The 24,920-nt window shown below is 43.5% G+C and overlaps 1 protein-coding gene across 10 annotated transcripts in view; it reads right to left on the bottom strand.

Moving 5' to 3' along the window:
• FAM13A (family with sequence similarity 13 member A) overlaps nt 1-24,920 on the bottom strand; it is a 133,310-nt gene that overhangs the window by 49,234 nt on the left and 59,156 nt on the right. For 8 of the 10 annotated variants that reach the window (XM_082050175.1, XM_082050179.1, XM_082050177.1 and 5 more), the window contains exon 7: nt 215-256. In XM_082050175.1, the coding sequence (XP_081906301.1) occupies nt 215-256 (42 nt within the window). Of the gene's footprint in view, nt 1-214; nt 257-11,109; nt 11,256-24,920 lie in introns of those variants that run through there. The other 2 variants (XM_082050184.1, XM_082050176.1) reach the window with 1 other exon arrangement.

Here is a 24,920-nt window from a genome sequence, read left to right as displayed (position 1 = left end):
CTCAAGTCTCATTTCTAAATACAAAAAAATTTCAACACAGTTTGTATCTCCAAAAACTCATTCATCCCACTAGCTGAGCAATACTTACGAACTTAACATTAATCTTCAGTTTGATTACAGTCTGTTCAGCATTTCTGGCCTCAGTCCCCACATTTAATTCCAATAACAAGTCAATCCCACACAGAAAAATACATTAAAACAATTGAGTAAATACCTCACATAGAAGGGTGACATAGGCCGCTCATCTTCCTGGGAGCTAAAAACAAAACATATTTTTTAAAGTTAGTATGCAGCTCTGTCTTCTATTTGCAGTTTATTACAGCAAGATCCGCTTAAAAAGCAGAGATAACAAACGTGAAACAGTATACCTGTTACGGAGGTAACACATTTGTTTTGTCCTCTGGTTGTATCAATGGAAGAGAGCTCTAAGTTACACTCCTTAAGAGAATCCAACTCATTTCCAGTGTCCACAAATGTGGTGTAACAGATCTCCTGCTACAGGAGACACCCCAGCTCTGCAGTAGTGCAAGGACTATTCCCATAGCAACAATAAGGTATCTTGCCAGGAAAACCACCAGAGCCTTTTGCTGTCTGCTGTTCCAGAATTAAACAACCTGCCTATTAAAGCAAAAGTTGAGGAAAAACCACAAATGACATCTAGAGAGACCAAAGAAATGGCCACGGGTGTATGCATAAGGCTATGAAACCTGTCCCCTGCCCAGTTTTATCACTCCCATGGAAAACGGAGTTTACCATGCTGAAACCTCCGTAGGCCTGAGATCAGGGACTGCCATCGGCTGGCGTGGAGCTCCCCTGACCAAATGCAGTTCCAGCAGTCAACTGGCCTGGCCCAAACATAACTACTTACCTGGTGTGTGGCCGTCCAGCTCCCTGATCCAGCTCATCATGCCTGTGCTGGCACGAGGGCAAAACTGAGCTGCTGGGGTGCTGAAGCTTAAAGGTGTGGTGGACTGAGGGTTAAGTCAATTTAAGACTGTGCTGCTGTAAAAAGGGGTTCAAATGAACTTCACCAAGTCATTCCAACCAAATAAATGGTCGACCTTGTCCTGTTCTCCAGAGTAAGACCCTTGCCTTCCTCCAGGCACACAGGAAATGCCCCTGAGGTCAATTTGTCCCCAAAGGATTTTTAATTGGGTCTGCTGAAGAGCACAGCAAGTTCAGCAGAAGAGATGGGAAGCTCCATAAATTACTTCAAACAGAAGTAGAAAGGGCAACATCCCACAGGTGTTGGAAACCAAGCACTTCCCTGCTGCTTTCCTGCTGCTGCGGCAGCCTGGGACTGCACCAGCAGGCAGCAATGTGCCACAGGTCCCAGGGCACTGCCACACTGTGAAGGCATCCATTGCGTTTGAGCTTGCTCAGAGGATGAGAGAATATGGGAGAATGCTCTGGGTAACGTGAGCTCAGCTTAAACTCAAGTCACTTGGGTGGTTTGATCACCTCAGCCAGCTTTCAACAGGGATCTGAAGCAGATCAAGCCTGAACAATTTTTGAAAACCCAGCCTGAGTCCATTAATCTAAGGAATTTTAAAGGATTTTATTTATCAGTTTAAAAAAAGCCTCTCTAAGCACAGAATAAAAGGGAAGGGAACACTTCTGTAGGTTTTGTAGTTAGGAGATCAAATATTCAACAGGTTGCTTTTGCAGCTTTCACTGAAGCCAGTGGAAAACTCCCTCAGCAAGAGGAGCTGAAGCTGGCCCCCAGCCAGCTAAGCACCCTGCTCTCATCCTGGATATACACAGAGACAGATTTCGCTGCGGCTCATTTGAACCCAGTCAATGTTATTACAGATCCACAAGTATGAATGCCAAATTCAGCTGGTGAGCAGAAGCATGAGGGAGGAGGTAGGATGCAAGGGAATCAGAAAGGACAGAAAAGTGGACAGACAGACAGAGGAGTAAGCCAATGCACCAGAAAAAAAAAATCACAGGGGTTTACTTCTGCATCATTTTAACTCCCCCACTACAGTATGCAGAGATTCACAAAGAGACAAATACAGACATCTACAGAAAAGACTTTCCAGCATGTTGTGCAGGAAGCCCAAAATACTGACTCAAGGGTAACACCAAATACCACGGAGCGGAAGGAAAAGCTGCTTCCGAAATCAGCGCGGTCTGCCAAAACTCACATCGCCTCTGTAAAGCAACAGTGACTGGGCAGTTTTCCGCAGCTCCCCAAGAAGATTGGGAGCACAGCTGCTGCTGTAAACTTTGCTGCCACTTCCACAAAGCCTGTCCTCAGCAGTTCGAGCAAACTGCAGTTGGTTGCTGCTGCGGGAGAACCAAAAGCTGCTGCTGCCCTCATCGAGACCTGGCCCCAGCAACACAATGGGGGCTGACAGCCCCTGCCTGCAGCCAGGCAGGTAACGCAGCTGCCTGTGTCCTTGCAAGAGCTCCTTGTGAGAAACTGCTACGCCTTTGAGACAGCCTAGAAAAAATGGAGGGAAACATGGAAGCGCCCATCATTGCCCCTCCCAGAAGATGACCTGCAACAAAGGCACCAGTAAGAACCTCCGCCAGATCCTGGCTCCCTCCCCTAGATCCTGGCTCCCTCCCCTGAGAGCATGCACAGTCTATCAGCTTGAATGCATAAGCTGTCTCTCTGTTTAGCACTTAGGGAGAATACATATATATATATATGTATAAAAATGTAAAGAAGCTACTTTAAACTCACAAAGCTACTGGTAAAGTTTTTTGCAATGTTCACTTCATTACGTGAAGGGCTGTACTTGTAGTCTCAATGCAAACAAGCCCCACTGGTGCACACAAAACATGATAAATGTTTTCTAATGAGCGAAAAGTTCACAGTGCCATCAAGATTTCTGTGCATCCATGCAACTTCAAATGGCAACACCAAATGCTGCTGTGTATGGAAGGGGCAGTTCTCAAAGCCCCACCACAAATCCTTTCTTTTCCATTACAAAAAACTTTCCTCATCTCAAGGTTTGAAATTAACTTCTAAGTTAATTTCCAAGAAGCACAATAATACTGAAAATGCCCAAATAACCTTCTTATATTCATACTCCCACTAGTTGCTTTGACAGATCGGCTGGAAAAGAAGTGTCCAGCAGGGACTCTGAAACCTCTTGCATTTCCTTCCTTTTCTTGCACAACAAGCACAACTGCTGCTCCACAAGTTCAAGTTTTATATCTGTACAAAAAAACATTATCTACTCACGAACTATCTACTAGCTAGTATGAAACCTAGACTTCTGAGAAAACCATAAAAATCTTTTACCTTTAAAAAGATCTCCTGCTTCTGAGTAAAGCACATTATCCATTTCCCCTCTAATCATTAAAAACAACATATCCCAAAAATCTTTCCCAACTTCATGCACCTCAGTCAATTCATCTGTGCAAGCTGGAAGATATGAGCTGTGAAAATCACACACAGATTTAAACGAGCTATTCCACATAATTCACAATCCCTCAAATTAGATGTGACACCACCAAGCCCTACTGTAATCACTTAGCACACAAAGTGAATTATTTGTGTTGTAAGGTAATAAACTGATGTGTTTATATTATACACACAAGCACAGATTAGTTTAACAAATAAATGAAAAATGTGTGTGAGAGGTTTTAAACCCGTGTATATCTAATCACATGGGTTCAGATATAAAAGAGACAGGCAAGCAAGAAAAATGCGCAAGATATGAATCATAAATGATCAGTTGATATTGCACAATGAAATTGGTTTAAAACCTTGCATGCAGGATTCTTTGACCCTATCACTCACACTATGCTGATTAAACACCAACTGATTACTTGTTTTTAAAACACCTTGTACTGAAGGGTATATTAGTATTGCTAGGAAGCCCTTTCTATCCTGTATCCTTAAGTCATTAAGATATGTTTAACATTTAACTGTATAGTGTACTTGGGCTGTGTAATTCCACTTTGTTTAAAGGGATATATAACTCTTCGAGAAAGAAAGGAAAGCTAAATACTTGGCACAGTGACCTGGCACACCAAGTCAGCCGTCCACAGTACACAGGGGACAAATCATTCTGATGTGCATTTGTCATATATTCTAAATTTCTAACCTTGACCCCCAAAGAATTTATCCATTAGACAAGCAGGTTTTGTGGTAAATGAGATGGATTTTTGTTGTTGTTTGATTGTTTTAATATACTCTCAAAAGTTTTGTCCAGCTTTACACATGCCAGAAGGCAATGAAAGGATGAAATAACTTCACACACACAAAATACAGTTATTTATTCAACCATCACTGATTACTTGGCCAAGCAGGTGAGTACAAAATACAGTAGTCTCTTTCTTCTCAGACATATACATAGCTTCCCTAAGAGAAGTGATTAAACAGAAATGAATTGCTCTTTCATGCAATACTTGGGAAAGCAATTTCTCACACTCCTAAAGAACACCTAAGCATATGATCACTTCCTTATTGCTAAAAACCAAAACAAATACCAGCCAAACTGAAAAAACTTGTTCTCTTTATTTTATGGCTAAAGAAGTAATATTACTATGTCTGTGACCTTCACCGAGCTAACAAAAAAGTTTGTCAGACTGGAAGGAACGCCAGTATTGCCCACATCTTTAGATTTTCAGGCACACGTATTTTACAGCATATACACAACACATCCTTTCTGTCTCTAAAGAAGAAAATAGGGAAGCTTGGATGAAATCTAACTGTTAAAAGATAAATTTCCATTACAGAACCACAGTTACTTTTTTTGGCCTCCCTCTTTTGCAAAAGGAATGTTACAGGCAACCGTTCACCCATTGCATTATCTAATATGCAATGACGGTTTTCTTTTTTTTTTTTTTGACATCTCATCTTCTCCTTCAGAAAGAATAAGGGAGCTGCTGAGTCCATTCCAGAGGTGGAGCTCTGGAGCTCCATTTAGATGGAGAGTTCTCAATTTATTTATATGCATATGGGACAGCCCATAAGGTCAGACACTCCAGGTCAGAGGGTGCCTTGGGGCCCTTCCCCCTTGTTTTATTTGCACTTAATTATCAGCAGTTCTTCCGTCCTGGCTTGCTGGCACTAGAACCTCCATTGTAAAGCTACTGCTGCTTTCCTCCTCCGCATCTCTTTCCAAACATTAAATGGGATATTTAGTTAATTAAAAAAAAAAAGGTGTTGTTTTGTTTTGTTTTGTTTTACGGTCATGAAAATGTACTTTGACTCAAGTGTCAACATTTTGCACTAGAGATGAAGGGTCTAGACACTGGCAGGGTCATGCTGCTCAGCCAAGGTCATGTTTTCCTAGTGCTTTGCCATAAGGTCTATTTGTTCTGACCTCAACAGAGAGATAAAGAAATGGCTCACTTTCTATTCCACCACAGATATTCTGGACTTCAAAAGAAATGAATTATTTTGTAGTAAGAATACCTTTTCAGGCAATGAGATTGCTGCTTCTAATTTTAATACAGTCAAACTAAAAGGCATTGAAAAAATCAGTGGCATCAAATTACTAACAATGCAGCTTTCAATGGGGAGAAGCAGGAAGTCTGAGCTTGGGTGACTTGTTAAGACTTCAAAGTTATCTGTGTCTTGTTTTCTCACCATTTAGAAACACCATGTCACCCTGGATTAACATACATACCATTTTTGCAATTGCAGGGGATTTTAACAATATAGTTTATTTACTTATTCTGATAGTCAACATTAAGAACACTAAAACCAGTTTCAAGAAAGCCTCAATTTTGAGGCCACAGTAGTGCTTTTTGCTGAACATCTTGTCTCATTCAGCACTTCTTTTTTTCTCCCCAAGTCATTTTCCCATAAAAGTTATTTCAAGCTTGCAACAAAAGCAAGATTGAAACGGCTCATGAAAATTTATTGTGTACTTATTTTCTCAGTAGAGTGATTTACTTATAGTTTGTGCTTCACAGCGGTGGGTAAAAGGTAATGTTTTTGCAAACGAGGAAGAGCAGGCAATGTAAGCTTCTTCCTTCAAATAAAGCAAGACTGTTGAGGTACGTTATGCAAAAGACGAAAGAATAATGCCATCCCTGATGCAAGAGTAACCATAAATTTAATCTAACATGATAACATTGTGATGATTAAAAGGTCATCATTAAAAGTCAGCACTTACCATCAATTATTGAGCAATGCCATCCTTGCTCTATACCCTTAACTGGACGGGGAGGGAGGAAGAATGCACTATATAGTAACTGCCTAAGAAACAAGTGTTTAATAGCTATTTGTCTGCGAGTTATTTCCATGCAAACACTTGCATTTTTTCCCTCAAGAGTAACTTTTATAGTCAAAACCATAACACGTTGATTCAAATATTTATCTCCTGCCTTCACAGTAATTACACTTATACCTGACCATGCTTACCACTGAAACCAAGTTAAGCTCCTGCTGAAGTTCCCGCGAAGCTACTCACCACATGAACCACATGTAAAAATAGCAGGCAGACAACCCAGCTTCTTTATTCTGGACTCATATACTCCACAAAATATATCCAATAACTTGGGTGGGGGTGGATTGGTATTGGTTTAAATATTAATCTCCAAAGGATCCCGCCATCTTCCCCAAAGCTGTTTCTTCAGCAGTGTTTTTCCTAAATGTCTTTCAAGGAAGTTATGCCTTAAGCCTGTGAGATCACATTGTGCAGCAATGTAACTGCAGGGCTGTAGAAAGGGACGTCTGTGGGGGAGAGTTCCCTATTCGCCTTATTTGCCTTCTAAAAGCGTGAGCTTCTGTGTCCTGTTTTATCTGGCATTCAAAACACCAATATTACTATTTCACAGAAACAAGCTGAGATGATTATGAAGGGTCACTCTGCCATACATCTAAGGAGCACACACTATTATTTCTTGTTCTATTTTCCACAGCCAAGATTAAGGCATGAGTACCCAAGCCTAGAGCAAAAGCCTTTTAATTCTAGGAATACTAACATATAGCATAGCTGTGCCACATTGGGAATCTACCACGTTATCCACAGGCATAAATGCACAGGCTGTGCGTGAGGGGGCACTGAGATTGAGGCACATTGCCTGAATGGACAAAAAAAAAAATACACTGAAGTCGTTTGGCACACCTCCTCCCACTTCAAAGCAACATCAGGGAAAGTACAGGTTATCCCAGGGCAAGCTGAAATGAGCAGAACTTCTTGCTGATTAAATGTCACTGAGTGAAAGGCTGATTTTCCATTTTTATTAACACATCTGAATCTACTAGAAGCCTTGACGGCACAATTTTGTATAATTATTTTCTACTCACTGTCCTCCTGGGTTGCAAATATGCTTATCTTTTACAAAATGACATCAGTGTTAAATAGCTTGCTTTTGGTGTTTTACTTCTTAAACTAGTTGGGGCTTATTATGAAAGACAGGGCAGTGTCTTCGCTGCTGCCTGTGGTTTTGCAATAGTCTTCACTAGGATAGAACTACAAAACGGGTCAGAAAGAGGTGGAATGAATGTACCAGCCAAAGTCTCACCTCTTCTCAAGTTTAACAGTGTGAAGTTGCATAACGCACACAAACCTGTTGCATTATAATGGTGAAGAACTGTTACCAGGTAACCAGCTATTTCAATTTCAAGGTTGTTTGTTAAAAGCTTGCACGATTCAAATAAAGTTATCTAAGAGCCCAGTTGTTAGGTAAATATTCATAGTTTCTTGCTTAATCAGGAGGACATCCCAGAGGCAAACACTGGAAAAAATCTCATCAATTCCCTCTTTTAGTCAGACCCCCGTGTACCCATGTACCCAGGAAGAGCTTCCACAGGGTCCTATACCCATCACATCACAGCTGTGACAACACAGGGTAACCCAGCTGTGGGTCAAATGTGAGCCTGGAAGGCCAAAAATTCACATAGCATTTTGCAATAGGCTATGACTATGACTTGACAAAGATGAGAAGAAAGGTTTGAATTTCTCTTCAGTCTTCCACCAGAAACAAACAAACAAACAAACAAACACAAACGAACAAACAACAACAAAGCAACAACAAAACACAAAACCAAACCAATTAAAAAAATCAGATACAAGTTCTCTCCACCCTCAGAGAACATACTTCACATACATATTCCAGAACATACTTCACTAGGGCTTGTCAAGCACTCCCAGTACCTTGGATAGAAAGTGATAACAAAGTCCAAAGGATCAGTCTTATTTACAGTACAACTTGACACTCTCTAAGGCTCACTAATATGTTAAAGAGAACACAGTGGCCACTCCAAAATAAAAAGAAGAAAGTATGGTGGAATACAAACGGTGTTCTCAGGCTAAAGTACTCAGTATTTGTGAAAGACTCCAAGCAAACAAAACAGTAAGGTAAATCAAACAACCCTGATGATGACAGCAAGCGAGACAGCCCATGCCGTACAGGTTAGAAACAGACCTACCCCACTCCCTACCTCTATCAGATGCAATTTCTAAAAATATTTGTGATGGCTTCACTCTTCCTCTGCCTTGATTCATTTCAGCAAAGTGAGGGAGGCCATTGATCACAACCAAGGCCACAGTGTGTATCTGTTTGTCTTATCTCCTATGGAAACTGGCAGATGTATTTGGGAAAGGCAGCTGTCACAGGTTTCAGCTTTGCACAGCTTTTGTTAAATTTGCAATAGACTAAGCCAGAATAAATGAATTAAAACATACGTTAACAGCATTAGCAATGCTCTAACTAGGAATCTAAGTTATTAAAGTAAGCTCATGCTATTCAGAAAACATGTTAGTCTGTTAGCAACAGAAAATTACTGGTGGAATGGCTGTTGGAAAATCAGTAATGCAACCCGTGTGACATCCACAGGTGCCTGTTACAGTGCTTGTGCGATATAGTGCCTAATGCAGTGGAGGGTTCAACACATTCGGCTTTCCACCTCTACCCATGCAATGAAATCCAACCCTAATGTCCCCATTGTCACTCCCTCGCAGCAGGCCACCCTATCGCATCATGTGCTAATCCACGGACACCTATATATAGAATAAAATGACACTGTATAGTACATATGGCTCTATGCAAACACATGAAAGGATTTTTAGGAAGACAGACTCACAGCTCACAGATACCTTGGTAGATACAATACTTTGCCACTCTAGCAACAAATCCTAAATGTCACAGCTTCTTAAACAGAGCCACAGGAAGGTTCCCATGGCAGGTGCAGCACAGCCAGCTTGCGGCCCACAGAGAGCATAGAGCAGGGTACCTGCAGAACACGGGCAGGAGGGAGTTTATCTTCCCAGAAGGGGAAACAAGTGCGATTATTGCTGGCAGCTCATTCACTTTTTTGAGAGGGGAACACAGATGCTCTCAGTTTGGGAAGTGCCCCGAGCTGCAGCACCTGGAGGTTCCTGCTAGTCTGCTTTGGACCCAGCAACAGGAACCGTGCACTGAGAGTTGTCCATGTCCTCAGCTGGAACAGCAGCATCAGCCTGTGCACCTCACGGGAACCACAAGCATATTGCTGCTACCTGCGCTGGTACTAAACATTATCAGGCATCACCTTTCCTGAAGCTGAAAAAAAAATGCCTGAAGCCAGCAAGACTCTCTTCCATGGCAAAACACTGCACTAAGAAGGGAGGAGACAGCATTCCAAGGGGAAGAGTAGGAAAATAAAGGTGTACCCTGGAGAATGCTGCTGTTATGGGATTTGGGAGTCTCTGTTTGTTTGCCCCTAGGTCCAAAGAAAATTAAGTCCTAAGAGTATAGTATACACATTCTAAAAATAGATCAAAGAGATGGAAAACAAGCCAGAACTTTGTGAATAATTTTTTTAAGTGCAAAGCTGAAACAATTCTGTACCATGCTCAAGGTTTAATGGGAGTTTGAATAAAAATCTTCAGTTTGAAAGTGCGGGGTGCATTTCTGGCTGATTGAGAGTGAATCCTTGCAACAACAAAAAACAAAGAGTCTAATTAGAGCCACCCTATGAAACCTATCTTCCCCTGGGGTGAGTCAAGAGCACACTAACAACCACTTGTTCTAGCCTCCGCTACAACAGTCACAAATCCTCTGGAACGTAAAGAGGTTAAAAATATTATGTGAGACTGGTCCTTCAAATAGGATGCACTATGACTACTGCTTAAGGCATTCAAAGCACATTTCTGCTTCTCTGCAGTCATCAACATGGAACCCCGCGACTGCATTACTGCAAAAGAGCCTTCCTCCACATTTATCTGCAGAGGACCCCGCGCTTTATCAAGACAGTAAGTTTGGGCAGGAATTTCAGTTACTATTTTATCATGGCCAAGTAAGCAGCAACTCGGCAGCTTCTGCCGAAATAGCACCACCACAGTGCTGGAATGGCATGCTACATCACTTATTTACTGTTTTGTAGATTACATAAAGATTGATATTCAGCTTATTTGAATAAGGCTAGAGGAGGCACGGGCTGTATAATTTTGCAAACTGAAAAACCGATAAAAAATATGAATGACTCAGTAAAAGTACTGCGTGCACTTCGCCCCCCTCATCGCCCCAGTGGGTCTGTGCCCTGCCATTTGAAAAGCCTGCCTGCAGTTACGCCTGCCATGCTGTGGCAGGAGTACATGCCAGCACAGGTACACACTCACAGCTGGTTCTGAAGGGAGGTGTGTCTCGACAGCCTGGAAACAAAACAGCCCTTTACCTCTGAAAACTAAACCTCCCTTCCATGCTGGTGCAGAGGCAGAGCACGCTGGGTGTGTGAGCAGACAGCTATACGTGCGGTGTGCATGGAGGCTCGGCTGGGCTCCCTTACCGCATTACAGCCCCCGCAGCACTAAAGCGGCGGGAGGGAGCGGTTTGCTTGGGCGCAGGGAGCCGTCAGACCCCCACCGCTCGCCGGGACGGGGTGTCCCCGGAGCATCTAAATCCCTATAAACCAGTGAGCTGCTCCCACCCCTCGGCAGGCTCTCCCCTCCCCCTAAGGACAACACGGCACGGGTTTCGGGCTGCTACACCGAGCCTCCGCCGATCCGCAGGAGGAAGCCAGAGATCTCCCTCATCCCCGGGACCCCGTTAATACATTGACTTGTTACAGTGCACCGGCACCAGGCAGCCGGCCCGAGGGGTGCTGCCCCTCCCGGTATGGCCGGAGTCCAGGCTCCCCCCACGTCGGTCAGCCCGGCATAAGCCGCGCGCCCCGTTTTGGGCCGGGGGCTGCCCCGGGCGGACACGTACCTCTGCAGGGGCATGACTTCGCAAGCCATGCTGGCCATCGGGCCGCCAGCCGTCCGCCTCGCCTCGCCTCTCCTCTCCTGTCGCCTCGCCGCGCCCGCAGCGCCGCCAGCGCCTCGCCGCGGGGAAGCGGGCAGCGCGGCCCGGCCCCGGGAGGGGCAAAGGGGCCGCCAGCCCCGGGTTGGCGGCTGACATGGCCCGCCCGCCGCCGAGGGCACTGGCCCGGCCCCTCTCGCTGTCGCCGGGGAACGAGGGACACCCGCCCCGGCCCATCCCACAGGCCTGGGCAGACACGGGTTAACCAAAAGAGGTTTACGGTGTGTAGTTGGTCCTAGAAGAAATCCCACAAGCTGAGGGCTAATTGCCACAGGATAACTTTTAACAAAAACACTCCACAAGGTCTTCCATACCCCTTTTAGTAACTATAACCCCTTCCCTTCTTCCTAAATGTCACCCACAGTGCAACATAGTCCCCCAGAAGCTCCCTCTCCACGCCGCAGCGGTGCTGGAGCTCTCCGGGCGCTCGGGCAGGGCACTCGGCATCCACCTGGTCCGCCCAAAGCTCTGCTGTACCATTGATAGCATCGCTGGCTTACTCCCCATCCCAAAGCTGCAATGAGCCACGCTGCTGCATACAGGCACCTCCCCATGTACACTGGGGCCAGCACAACTGGGCCTTCGAACCGACAATCCCTTTGCGTTGCTGTAGGTGCTACTGGGGTTCAGAGGGTTTCTGCAGTAGTTGGCCAACCGATTTGGACACACAGCAAAGAGGAGCACATGAGAACTCTTCCCTTAACATTTGAAATGAAGAGCTAAGCGTTGCAGAAGCTGAACTAATTTTTCACTGACATTTCCAGTGGGCCACCCTCAAGCACTCAGGCTTCCACATCTGTGGCTCCTGACCAAATACTGCTCTGAAACAATGAATCACACTGTTTTATTTGGTGGAAATTTGGGTCTGGGAAAAGTGGTAAACAAAAGAACCCCACACAATGGGTGTGCCACTTTCCAGGACATAGCAGCCTCGGAAAACAAGGAGTACACGTTCTGTCAGAAGGTCTTACACTGAAAGGTCTGATGGCTGCTGAAGGAGCATACCCAAGTTTTATTTTTTTACCTTTGCATTCTCTCTGCCCAGAACACCTAAAGAATCACCTTCGACTTCCTCCAATATTGGAGAGAAACGCTTCTGCTGCTGCCCTACCTGTGAATGAGATTCCCACACCGCACACTTTATACGACGAAGGAGAAGGCAAACTCGAACTGATTAAGGGACATAAGAGAATGGATCCTCTCAGCATTTTAGGTGGTAAAATCCTAATGACTAATTCTGGCACCGGCAGACATTCCAGTCTTCAAAAGTTCAAGCCAATATTAAAAGCACTGTCACCCTCAACCCCAGTGAGGGCCAGCACTGGCATGGGAGAAAGCTGTGGCAAGAACTTAGTACCTGTACGTTTAAGACTTCCATGCAGATATAGGTCATGCGAATTAGACACAAGCCACATGAGCTTTCTGGAGAAGCGGCAGACACTCACAGGTTAGCAGAAGAGTACCAGACATTTCACAGGGATGCTTAACAGATCCTGACCTTTCTCCGTGGAAGACAGGGGTGTTTTCTATCTTAAAAACAGCAGGCAGCTGCAGCCTCAGAAAGTGGTGGCATGGAGCAGAGACGCAGAGGTCAATTGAGAAGTGGCTCTGCTTCAGTACACTGAACTGTTTAATATTTGCTCCTGTCAGCAGGCTGGCTGGAAGAAGAGCATTAGTGATGCTTCTGCCCGTGGCCTCAGCACAAGCCTATTCTGCTGCACCACAGTCACACCAGGCGCAGCGCAGGGCCCCTTTTTAGGAAAGCCAGCAATGCTGATAAAGCACTCTGCCAGCATGGATCTGGGCTGCTCTTATCTCTGGTAATTAAATGAATATCTTGATGACTTCCCACTAAATTAAATGTGCCATATGTGCTCTTAAGCAACTAAAACCATGAGAGAAAGATTTTAGTCTGACACATAAAACTGCGTCAATGTAATACTAAGGCACCTTGTATTGTCTCACAATTTGACAATAAATTAAATTGCCTCTTCCTGGACAGCCTTTTTTATACACACACAATTATGAATAGTTTATCACACTTCTATAAACTGAGTGTTACCATCAGGATGCCAATTAAAAAAAAAAAAAACTCCACATTTAACTAAGGACCCATGTACATGGGGAAGGAGTCAGTGTGTCAGTGTTCCCCAGAGCAGCTTGCTGAATAAACAGACGTGGAATATCTCAAATAGTTGCTGTACTCTGAATTTATACCCTAGCTATTTTGTCTTAACTTCCATGGGATTTGCCTGTATAAATGAGCTTAGATATACTAAGATCCTCAACAAAGAATCCACTAACAAAAAGAGATGCTGCAATAACCAGAAAGATTAATTTATGAATTAGCATCAGTGAATATGGTTAGTCCATACCATCCTGCTACAATTAACCAGACGCCTTGGGAGAACATTGAAGTTGTCCAGGGCTCCGTGAGCCATCAGCACCTTCAGATCCACCTGCTGTTTTTCTTCTTTTGGAGTCCCCTCAGTGGGGTATCAATTTTCTCCTCCCTTGCCTGCCTCTTTAACATTGCCCAAAACATCATGACTAAGAAGAGGTGCCGTAGCTCACATTTCCCTGCAGGCCCACTGGCACACAATGTCACCATCCTTTAAAAGAAAGGAGACCAGAAATGAAAAAATGCAGTTGGTGGATTTCTGCTAGCACTGCTGGTTTCCCAGGGTTTTAGTTATTTCTGGAGCAGGTGCAAATATTGCAATAAAAGATTTGAACATGGAGAAATGTCGAAGAGAGTGAAGTTAAAAAAATACTTTGGGGCACAGTGGCCAACCTTCAGTAAGGGCAGTAGTACTTGCTACACAAGCAGCAGGAAATCACCCCCGCACTGTCTTAATGGGCCCTTTGAATCTCTCACCCTGCTAAACAAGCACACAACTCCCTAATTCTTCACCTCCCCTGTTCGTGAGTACAGACCACAAGTGATGTGTTTGTGGCACAAAGTAGGCAGGCAAAGGCTGCCAGAAAACTACAATCTTATCTCTGAACAATTCCACTTCCTTCTCACAGATGTTTATGTTAAAGCCAACTTGCTACTTGACAGAGGCAGGAATTCCTACCCTCCCCCTGCCCTCTTATGCCCTTTTTAACTTGCATAATTCAAGCTGGGTTGTCACATATAAAACCTGGGATTATACAACATTTTAGTTTGGATTTGTTTGTACTTGTTGAATTTGTTCTCCCATGTCAAACATGGAAAACAAAGCCTCTTCTGCAAGTTTCATACGATTACTGAATTCATATTGCTCAGAAAGGCCAAATTCATCTGTTGGCAGCAAAAATGCACAGCACTGGCTATTTATGGTACCATCAAACTTGCATACAGAGGATGGGGAAAAAAATCCCTCTCTCAACAGGCATAGCATCCTCTCCACTGACTATATACTCCTTAGTGTGTTGCGAATACTTCAGGAAAACAGACAGCAAATAATAAAAATTATAAAGCCCCCTAAAATACCAACACATACTGCCACACTTTAGCACCTATGCCAAGGCAACACCTGGGTTCAAACTATTTGATTTACAAATTTCTTACTGAGATTCAACAAAGAAAAAAAAAGACACTGTCTGGAACTAAATATGTCTCTTGTCAATCATCCTTACAGTAGTGCTTTATCCTTTTTCTCTCTTTTTCATACTTAGCTGCACACCAAGTAACTTTCTCATCACATAAACAAGAGGATCTGTGAACAGCACCAGAGAATATAAGATAAAAGTGATTTAGATATGAGATTTTATGAGGATGTGACCATGTCTGCGTCCTGAAAAGCAGTTACCCCTTGCCTTACTGCACACAAATTAGATATTATTAAAAGAAAAAAAAAAAAGAAAAGAAAGGAAAGGAAAAAGAAAAGATCTTGCCTGGTCTGATAAAATCTTTTTTTTTTTTTAAGATGCTGGAGCTCTGCTGAATACTATCAATGTATTCCCACAGTGGTTACTAAGTTACACAATAATTTTCCTCTGGCAGAAACATGAAATGCAAAGCAAAGCAATCATCAGACTGAAAATCAAAGAATGTACTTTACAAAATACCACTAATGCAAAATTTAAAATGCCATTATTTAAGTATACATACATGCATTGATACATGCATTTTTCTCTTTAGAGTATCTGTGAATATAAACATCTGCAATTACAAATGATAAATACCCTGGAAAACCTCCCGCAGACCAGAAGATTTGTGTGTGCACACATGAAATAAGCAAGTCACATGTAAATAGAAACCATATTTGGAAACTGTAGCCCTTCATGTCCAAACAAAGCAGACAGATGATTAAATAGGCCCTGTCCAAAAGAGCACAAACGGGAGGAAAGAACAACTAATATGTCAAAACTGTAATTTAGTAAAATGGGAATCCTCAGAAAGGGAGTGAGTATTAACAGCAACTTTCCAAGGCTGGTGCTCAGCCCTGTACCACTGAATGCTTTTATCAATAATCTGAAAGGAAATGTAAAGTAATACTGGTGGTTCTTTTTCTATGCTGCATACAAGCAAGCATTAGGACTTTCCATAAAGACATATAAAACTCTGATCTAGGAACTATATGCAAGATGATGGGTCCTACTGGGAGATGTATTAGGCCAGATCAGCACTTCTACACAAGCCCTGAGTGACTGTGCGGCTAATAAAAGTAACGTTCGTTCTCCGCAGAGGCATCAACATGGATATTGCGTTGAAAAGGTGTATCATGTCTGTATTTCCTGTTGGGGTAGTCGCTACAGAAAACTTCGATTAGTTCCCATTCTCAAGCAAGCTGTGAAAAATGGAAGAGTGCTCAAAGAGAACCCATGAAGGGAACGCAAGAACTAAACCCCACATGTTTAGTGCTTTTCAAAGAAAACCCTGTGCATGCAGGAAACATTAGTATTTGACCTCGTACTCACAAGCTGAACAAGATCCAATGGCTGGGAGTCAAAGACAGACAAATTATTACTAGAAATGAGACTTTTTAAATGACGAGGATAACTAACTAGTCACACAATCCATCAAAGACGATGGTGAATTTTTAACATTGCCTCTGTTTAGGGACGCCGAGCCTTATACAATCTGCCCAGATGTAATTTGCAGAATACTCTTACTTGTTTTCTTAGCTGATACTCCTCTTGTCCAAAAGAGAAGTAGATTGCTCTCGGTTTACTTCATTTTATCCCTTTTATTTTTTGCACTGGCACAGAAATACAAGTAATGTTGGCATATACATGGGGAATATTCCTTTTTTTTTTTTTTTCCACTGCAGCTCTTCCGTGCCTTTCTGGAACTTGGAGGCCAAATTACCTTTTAAAAGTTAAAATCTATTAAGGAGTAAACATATGCCATAATTATTCCTTAAACTTGCTGGGACAGGAGAAAAGTAAACACCAAGCTGAAAGCTTCTCAGAGCTTCACATTCTCAGAGTTCCTGATCTGAACCACCAGATAAGCATGTCCATCGCAAGGGACACCCCAAGCTCCGTAGGGGACCTGCATTAGATGCTGGGCTGCTCTTCATTCAGCAGCAGTGTCCTTTGCAAGCACTGCCCCACCCGCCCGCCAGCCGCTTTAACTTGCTCCAAAGGACTCTTGCCCTATGGGACAGCCCAGAAATTATTTCTTGGCTTCCCCCCTCAAGAAGGGGGAGGATTGGGAGTAGATTCCTAACGGGTTTTCTGGGAAAGCATCAAGTAATGAATGGTTGTGCCAGCTAATCTGCTGTGGGAACAGGGTAAAGCATACTGCCTAACAAGTCACTCAGTTTTTTGTTTGCACCAGTCAGTCCACATGCCAGAGCACTGCAGAGCAAGCAAACAAGCAGGAGTCTGGTCAAGTACAAGTTATTTTCAAAGCAGGCTTTAAGCTCTGCTAGTCCAATGAAATTTCTCCCACTCCTCTAAATTATTATTTTTATAAAACAGTCTGCACAAAGACCCTGTCAAAATTCAGCTCTTTCAGACGAAGGAAAATGTTTGCCACAGAAAACACTGATGAAAAAGCATTCATTTGTCAGCAAAAACATTAGAAAAACTTAAAAAATTTAAACGAGCCCTTGGTAATCCCTGCATTATTTGTATTTCCTACCAAAAATGTCACTGGTTTCACACTTTCCCACCTTTCAAAAACATCCTTCCAATCCTCTACAAAATTACTGTCCTTTGAACTCCATGCCTCTGCACTCACCATCCTTCCTGCCTTCTAAAGCATCTTCAAGAGCAATGCTTGTAGGTCACCCTTAGCCTCACAAAATAACGACCATATCAGAAGGGGCTGTGCAAAGCAGAGGAGCAGGCCACACCATTCACGTTTGGCGCACGCGGTTTTTTACGCCACTGAAAGACAAAACTGCCATCTGTGTTGGCAAGGGAGGCAGCCTGGCAGATTTACCATCCAGAGAAACCCTCTGGAAATAGCTCCTCTTCGTGAGCAAATGACGCAATAGAAAGGAGTCCTCCCTTTGCACAAGTGCCCCAGTGCTCAGCCTGGCTCCTGGGAGAGGTGGGAAAAGATGAGCCGGCAGGAGAGACTGGCTCCGGCTGGGAGGCACTGAGAGAAGAGAGCTAGGTGAGAAGAACTCCATCTCTGCCTAGAGCTGGAAAGATGCATCTGCCATGGAAGCAAGGGAGATTCTGGCTAAAGGACAATTCTGACCAGATCTATTAAAACATGACTGTATTTGACCACAGCGCAGCCCTCTCAGGCCAGTCCCAGGGCTTTTTTCCTGCACCCAGCTGTGCATACATCAAGAAACATGAATTATGATTTATGTGCAGCCAGGTACAACAATGCTGGACTCAATCAGTGCAGCTCACTGCTGGGCCCCTCATTTGCAACATCAGCTTTGAGTCTCACCACTCCATAGGCGTCCAGGCTGTGCAAACAGGCTCCTATCCTGCCGCAGGCCAGTCTGAGCAATGTTAGGATTGGCACAAGTGCATACCAAAGGGAAAAAAAAAAATCAGCACAAGCCTATGTTTAGTTATCAAGAACATTCAGAGAGACAAGAGGAAGGTCTGTAAGCTTGTAACTTCCCAACCCACCTTCACAGCCCTGGGGCATAAATCGAGCAAAAGCTAATGAGAGTTTAGAGGAAAACTTATTTTCTGTGATGCTCAGTAACCTCCCTGAATGGTGGTCACCTGTTTTTTGGTTTGGTTTTTTTTTTTTTTTTTTTGACACTTACTTGCATTTCAGGGTGTTTGGGGTTTTGTTTGTTTGTTTGTGTTTTTTGTTTTTAAGGCAACATCTACAAATTTTATAAAACTCTCCCAAGAAAGTAATCATTTCATGGTGGTTAGGTGGTTCCTAACCATAATGCAGGATAATAAAAATGTTATTTTATTATAATTAATCCCCCCCGACATGACTCAGACTTTCTGAATACAGAGAGCTTGAAGACTGAGAAAGGGCCGGAGGAACTGGTGGTGGAATCTCTTGTTTCCAGGAGGGCTGTCAAAGCCTTAATGACTGGAAGTCATTATCATCCAAGCAGCCTTTAGTAATTTCTTTGCAGTTACCTAATGGCCTCTCTTTGCAGTGATCCCTAGAGCAAATACATTTATTGCAACAGGTGCAAAATAAAAAGGAAAGCTTTGGTAAAGAAAACAGAACTATCTTCACACTGCCTAACTGCAATCCTCTCAGGCCAGGAGGAAGGCACTGAGCCAAGGTGAGAAAGTGCAATTTATAGATAAGCAGTCAGCCTGGGATCACATTCCTCACAACAGATATAATTAGATAAATCTTTCATGTCCACTGACCATGAAACAGGAGGATTTTACAATACTGAAACAGCTCAGAGACAGACAGATGCAAGCAAAGTGACCAGAGCACTGAGTGACAACACTGTCTTACCATCCCCAGCCTTTTCTTATTAGAATGCCAGCCGACCACTTTGATTAAAAATATACATGTGTGTCATGGGAAGCCACAGCTGAACTCCATCAGTTTCCACTGCAACATGTCGAACACAACGTCCAAATGCACAGCTCTTTCAGCTGAACCGGGAAGCTGCAGCAGCAAACGCTTCTGGCTGAGAACTGGGTGACCTCTGCTCGGCTGATCTTCCTGCTGATTGCCTGCAGGACGTGGGCCCAGGTCCCCTCTGGGGAACCACACAGGAAGGCGCACCAGCGGACCTCGCAGCTCCGGGTGGTAGAAAACTGCTTGCTTTGCAAAGCTCCCGGAAATAAGGCACGCTGCGCCGAACCTCCTCAGCTGAACAATGCACCAGGCGCGTCAGGGGACAGGCTAAGGAAGCTACTGGAGAGGCAACCGCTCACTTACTGTAGTAAAAATAAGTCACAGTGCAAAGGCTCTAACTCTTCCCTAGTTGCGAGTAATACAGGTTTAGTGATGGGTGTCTTGTTTTTTGTAAATACCAATAAAAAAAGCAAAACTATTTCCAAGGCTGGTTTAAATTCCTTGATTTAAATTCCTGTGTGTTCTCCCATAAGAGGTCACCAATCCTTTTGTTTGAAAATGACCTCAAAACTGTCATAGGTGTATGTACCTTATTTCTTAGAGGAAAAACTACTGTCTGACCCAGTTGGTACCAGGAAGCCACCAGACTCATGAGATGAAGGGACTTTCTCCTCACAGCAAAAGCAAATACAAAAAAAGAACAAGATGACAGTATAAAGAATCCTAGCTGACAGGGCAATGTTGGAGATACAGAGTCAGGTTTTTTCAGCTTTGTTATTCAATTGCCGTGAACTTACTGTAGTCCCTTGCTTGTTTCTCAGGCTGCTGGATGCTGTCCCAGGAAACAGGAAAAGCTAATATACTTGGCTCATGGACTGAAAGAAGAACTTTTGTTTCCATATGCACATTATGGCATTAAAGTGCTGATTTCTACAGCCAACAGCTGCCAGATCTTTGTTTCATTTGTGATCCTTGTTGCTTCCGAGACAAACCTCCACTGCTGTGGCACAGGTCAGGGCATCAGATTCAAAATGTTCTCCATCCCTCAAAGCATAATTTGTCATCAGATAAATCTTGCATAGAGAGGCAAAGATAAGATGGCTAGAGGTAAATAGGAAGGTTAGAATAGTGTAATGGAAAAAGTCTAATCTAAAGGAGTAACCTGTGGAGGGTGGAAGAGAGCGGGCGAATGCTTGGAAAAGTAAACTGAAATCCACCCAGGTGACTTGCCTGGAAAAAAATCTACATAATTGCATATTACTGTGACTGTCATCATATCTTGGCTATAAACAGAGGAGAAGAACCCTGGAAAAGCTGAGACCACACCCTGACTCACCATTCACAGTCACCTACCTTGGAGACACACATTTATCATTTATCACATCTTTCCGGCTGTGTTTTTAGAAAACTGCAAGCTTTTCTTAACAACTCATTAGGTAAGGCAGTTCCCAGTCCCAGCATCTCACAATGCAAGAAAGAAGGGAATTGATTGCATAGGAGGGTGGAGACAAATGTACTCCCAAAGTTAAATGAGTCAGCTTGGAAAAACTAACTCAATGCAATGTAGAGAGAGAAAGTCAAAACCAGCAACAATACCCTACATAAAACAGTCCCCTCCGAGGGCTCAGAGCAGGGCCCATCCGAGGCTGCTACTGAGTGATGCATCAGGCAGCCACCCTCACTGCTTCTTCACTGACCTCAGTGTGTCCAGTCCTTTGCTCCTTTCCTGAGCAGTTTTCTGGAAGAATCCAGGGCTGTCAGAGGGCAGCCCTGCCTGCTGCCTCGCTGCAATCCCTTATGTAAACCTGGCAGCAAGGCTCCTGAGTGATAAGGCAAATTATTACTTTGGATAGGGACAGAACGTACCGTCAAGACAGACTTCAAAAACAAAAAAACCCCAAACCTAAACAAAAATAGTCAGCTAAGCAAACACCAGCCCCCCTGCTTGATTTGTTCTGGCAACAACAGGCACCCAAGTTCTTATCACATGCCAGAGGATAATGGTAAGTTTTGGCTTGCCTTGGTTTTAAACTGCAGCTGCTAAAAGGAAAGCCAACAAATAGGGAAAGTGTTTATAGTAAGCACAAACTTCTCAGTGTACAAATACAAGTGTTTTCATACCTCAAAAATTAACAGGGAGAACATGCAGTGTCATTAAGAGGGTGCAGCAGGGTATATTAACCCACCCCTTACTTTAGGGAGGCTACTACGGCATGTGATCCCTTTATTTGCAGGACATAGGCCAGATATGAGGATCTTTGTGAACAAAAGGTTGATATAAACAAACCTTCTGTTTGAGAACATGCACATGTTAGAAAGCCAGCACGGGGTATCTGTGCTGGCAAATCTCATTGCAGCTGTGACTGCAGCCACAAACAGGAATTTATGATCTTTGGCACGCAAAGACATGGCTAGAAAGTACTGGAGAAGGCAGCTTGCTTACTGAATGACTGCTGTGGTTGCTCTAAGCTTTCGCTCTCAGGAACTGCACAATGTTTTTCACAAAGTTTGGCTGCCATGCAGGCACCCATTCCCCAGCACCCGATTACTACTAGCAAGAAAGGGTACCCAGTTGCACTCCTTTGACTGGTATTTCCACCTAGGGAACACACACAAAGCCTAACAGCACTGCAAACAACAGGGTGCCCCCTCCTTCTGAGGGATGCTCCTTAAAAACAGCACCAGGACTGCAAAGAGATGCAGCTCCAGCGAGTGCTAGAACAGCCATATACACCAAAGCCTATTTCTCAGGTAAAAGATCCAGGATGGTGACAACAAACAATCTGCAGATAGGATGCACCTCTGAGCCAGCATGGGGAAGGACATTTCTGCTCACCATAACAATCTCCTGCCTCACATTCTGGCTGCAGGAAGCATTTTCCCTCCTGCCTGAAGGCTATCCCTTTTATTTGCTCATATATAAGGTTTAGCACAAAAGGCTAAGATCATTGCTTCCAAGAGGCCCTCCTACCTTTTTATCCACTTAAATTTTAATATATCCTATCACCGAAGCAAAATCCATCCGAATCTGTTATTAGAAGCACTTAAGTTTTAGCACCCCTAGGCACATCCAAAATCACTCCAGTTCCTACTGCAGTCCCTTCTGAACCAGAGTTTTGAGCAGAATTTTCCCTTCTAGACAGTAAAAAGAAAGAGGGACCCAAACATGGACTCCGAGGTTCACAGCCCACCCTCACCCTGTCTCACTGAGGGTCTGCTAAGGCCCCAGGAGGCCCCGTTCCCTCCTGCCTATACTCTTGTCCCAAAGCTGCTACCTCCCCCGGCTCCTGAGCTCTGCAGTGTGTTTTGTGGCTCTCAACCAGGTAAAGTATGTACGTGGCTCCCAGGGTCCAGAAATTTGGCTGCCCTGCTCTGAAGCTCTGCACAGGAGCTCTTGCAAAAATTACATAAGCCTCACAGAATATGCAACAAGCTGCATACTGCCTGTAGACTTTCATCCTTTCAGAGGAACAGTGTCTTCTTCCCCTTCCTTTCTCCACTGATTTGGGATTTACCCGAAGACTGCATTAATTACAGGTATGTTTTTCTGCTACTGCATAATCAGCAGTTTGCCCTTGGCATGCAGTTATCATAATGAGGCAATTTTCAAGAGAACACATACATTATGTGCTAGTGGGGATTACAGGTACATATAGTTAATCCACCTTCTTTGGTCAGAAAAAAGAACATATCAACTTTACAAATAGCGTTTGCTTAAAATAACAGTTGTGAACAGAAGGTGATACAGATTTTATGCTCTGCATTGTGTTTTGACTGCAACTGATACTTCACGTATTTCAAATGACAGCAGCACCTTCAAAAAATTCCTGTGATGAGGAATATCATACCTGCGATGAGGCATAACATGTCTTTCAATATTTAAAAAAACTAGTAAGCTGTTTTAGAAGACATAGTCACAACCGTAGCTGCTAATTAATAAGCAGATCTTCATTTTAAGCTCAACTGTATGAAGACACATACTGAGAGGTATTTTAAATAGGATCCAAAATTACTAACCAAGCAGAAGCCTCTCACCTTCTCCCTGAAGACCTCTGTTCTAGTGTCAAATGAAACACTGAAAAATTAAAGACTACAGTCCTTGCTAGGAGAGGCCTTAACAGGCTCAGCATGTGTGGTTATTTCTTCATTGTAACACTTGTGAGCATGCTAAAGGTGGAGTTCTACATTTACCAGTCTGTGTAACCCCTCATCCTCTTCTACTCTACCCATATCATTGTATCTGAGCATGGAAAGGGAAAAAAACACAGGTGTTTTCATGAAACAGCAAATGATTATCACTAACAAGAACAACCTTTATTCTTTTCTAACAAAGATCACATGTTACCTGAGCAGATACAGTCATTTCACTGATAACTGATAATTACACATAATTAATGATAACATTTATTTAAGAACTGTTAGTACCTTGTGACACAACCCACCTAACAAGAATAGCAGCATGTTTGCACAGCACTTTGTAGTCTAGCTCAGATGCCAGAATTCTTCTGCTGAAAAAGGTGAAAACTCTTATTGTAGCCTTGCACTGAGATAATACGAGGTAATACCCCTCTGTGAGCTTAGGCTACACATGAGTGACACAAGGCTGTCAAAAGCATGTTTAAAACCACTCCTGCTATATGAGAGCACTACATTAATGCACAAACAGCTGTCCCCCAAGTATGTTAGGTCTGCTAGAGACCTTTCTCCCCTCTTCCTCTTAGGGGTGGTCTAGGGCCTCCTCTCCAACCTGTCCTGCCCAGCAACTTGCCACCTGGAAACTGCATAGAAAACAGCAAGCACTACCTACTCCTCCTTCAGCAGCAGCAGTAGATCACTGCCAAAAAAGTACTGGAAGCTAACAGCAGTACAGATACACAATCCAATTAGGAAATATGTACAGAAGTGTGATACAGGACAGAAAACTAGGGCATTCTTAAAACAAAATGTGATTACAAGCAAATTCATTTCTACAGTTTATTAATTCCTCAGATAAAATCAGAGATGCAGAAGGCATCTTTCATTTCAAGGCCTGGGCATGAAGATTAGGCATCTGCCTAATTACAAATACCTCTTCTTTGGTGCTTAATGTCCTGTGCCAGTAGTGGTCCAACTGTCCCATATTTCCACAATACTCTTCTAAGGAATTACACATGGATGGGAAAATATTAATTCCTACAGCAAATAATTACAAATTTTGGGGAATGTTCTCCTAAAAGAATCAAAATTTTTGGGGGTACATCAGTGACTTTCCCAGACATGAGACTCGGCAGTCCTTTGTCTCAACTCTCAAATACTTGATCTCTCTTTACACCTTGCAACATGCAGCAGAGTATGGGGCAGGGACACACTCTGTGCCAAGCTCCAGCACACCAATGCAAGAGGCCCTAAATTCTGACCCAGTCCCAACTGCTCGGCCCTGTCCAGCTGGTAGAACCATCTTGTCTTCTCACTTTTGCCAGCTGACCTGCTTCAATAGTTGTTTCCTAACTCAGCTCAGTCAAAATGAGCTGAATTAATGAAGATGTGTAAATGAACCTGATGTCTTCTGAGTGCAGGAGTTTTGAAGGCAGGCTTTGGGACAGTAAACCACACAGTTGACATGGCTAGAAATTAAAGAGCATGTGTGCCTGCAAGGGCTAGAAACCAGATTTGACATTGATGCTTCACTTCATTATGATTCAAAATCTGGTGTTAGTGCATAATTTGCTAACTCATCTCATAAACTGAGTGCTGTCTGTCTGTCTGCTGGCAATAGCGCTGAGAATAGCACCCATCTCATGGTCTCCTGCTTCCATGGTGA

This window comes from Streptopelia decaocto (genome assembly GCF_964273445.1).
Source record: "Streptopelia decaocto genome assembly, chromosome: 4".
In the NCBI taxonomy this organism is placed as follows: domain Eukaryota; kingdom Metazoa; phylum Chordata; class Aves; order Columbiformes; family Columbidae; genus Streptopelia; species Streptopelia decaocto.
Note: the sequence above shows the minus strand (reverse complement) of the source record. Positions and strands in the feature narration are given on the sequence as shown.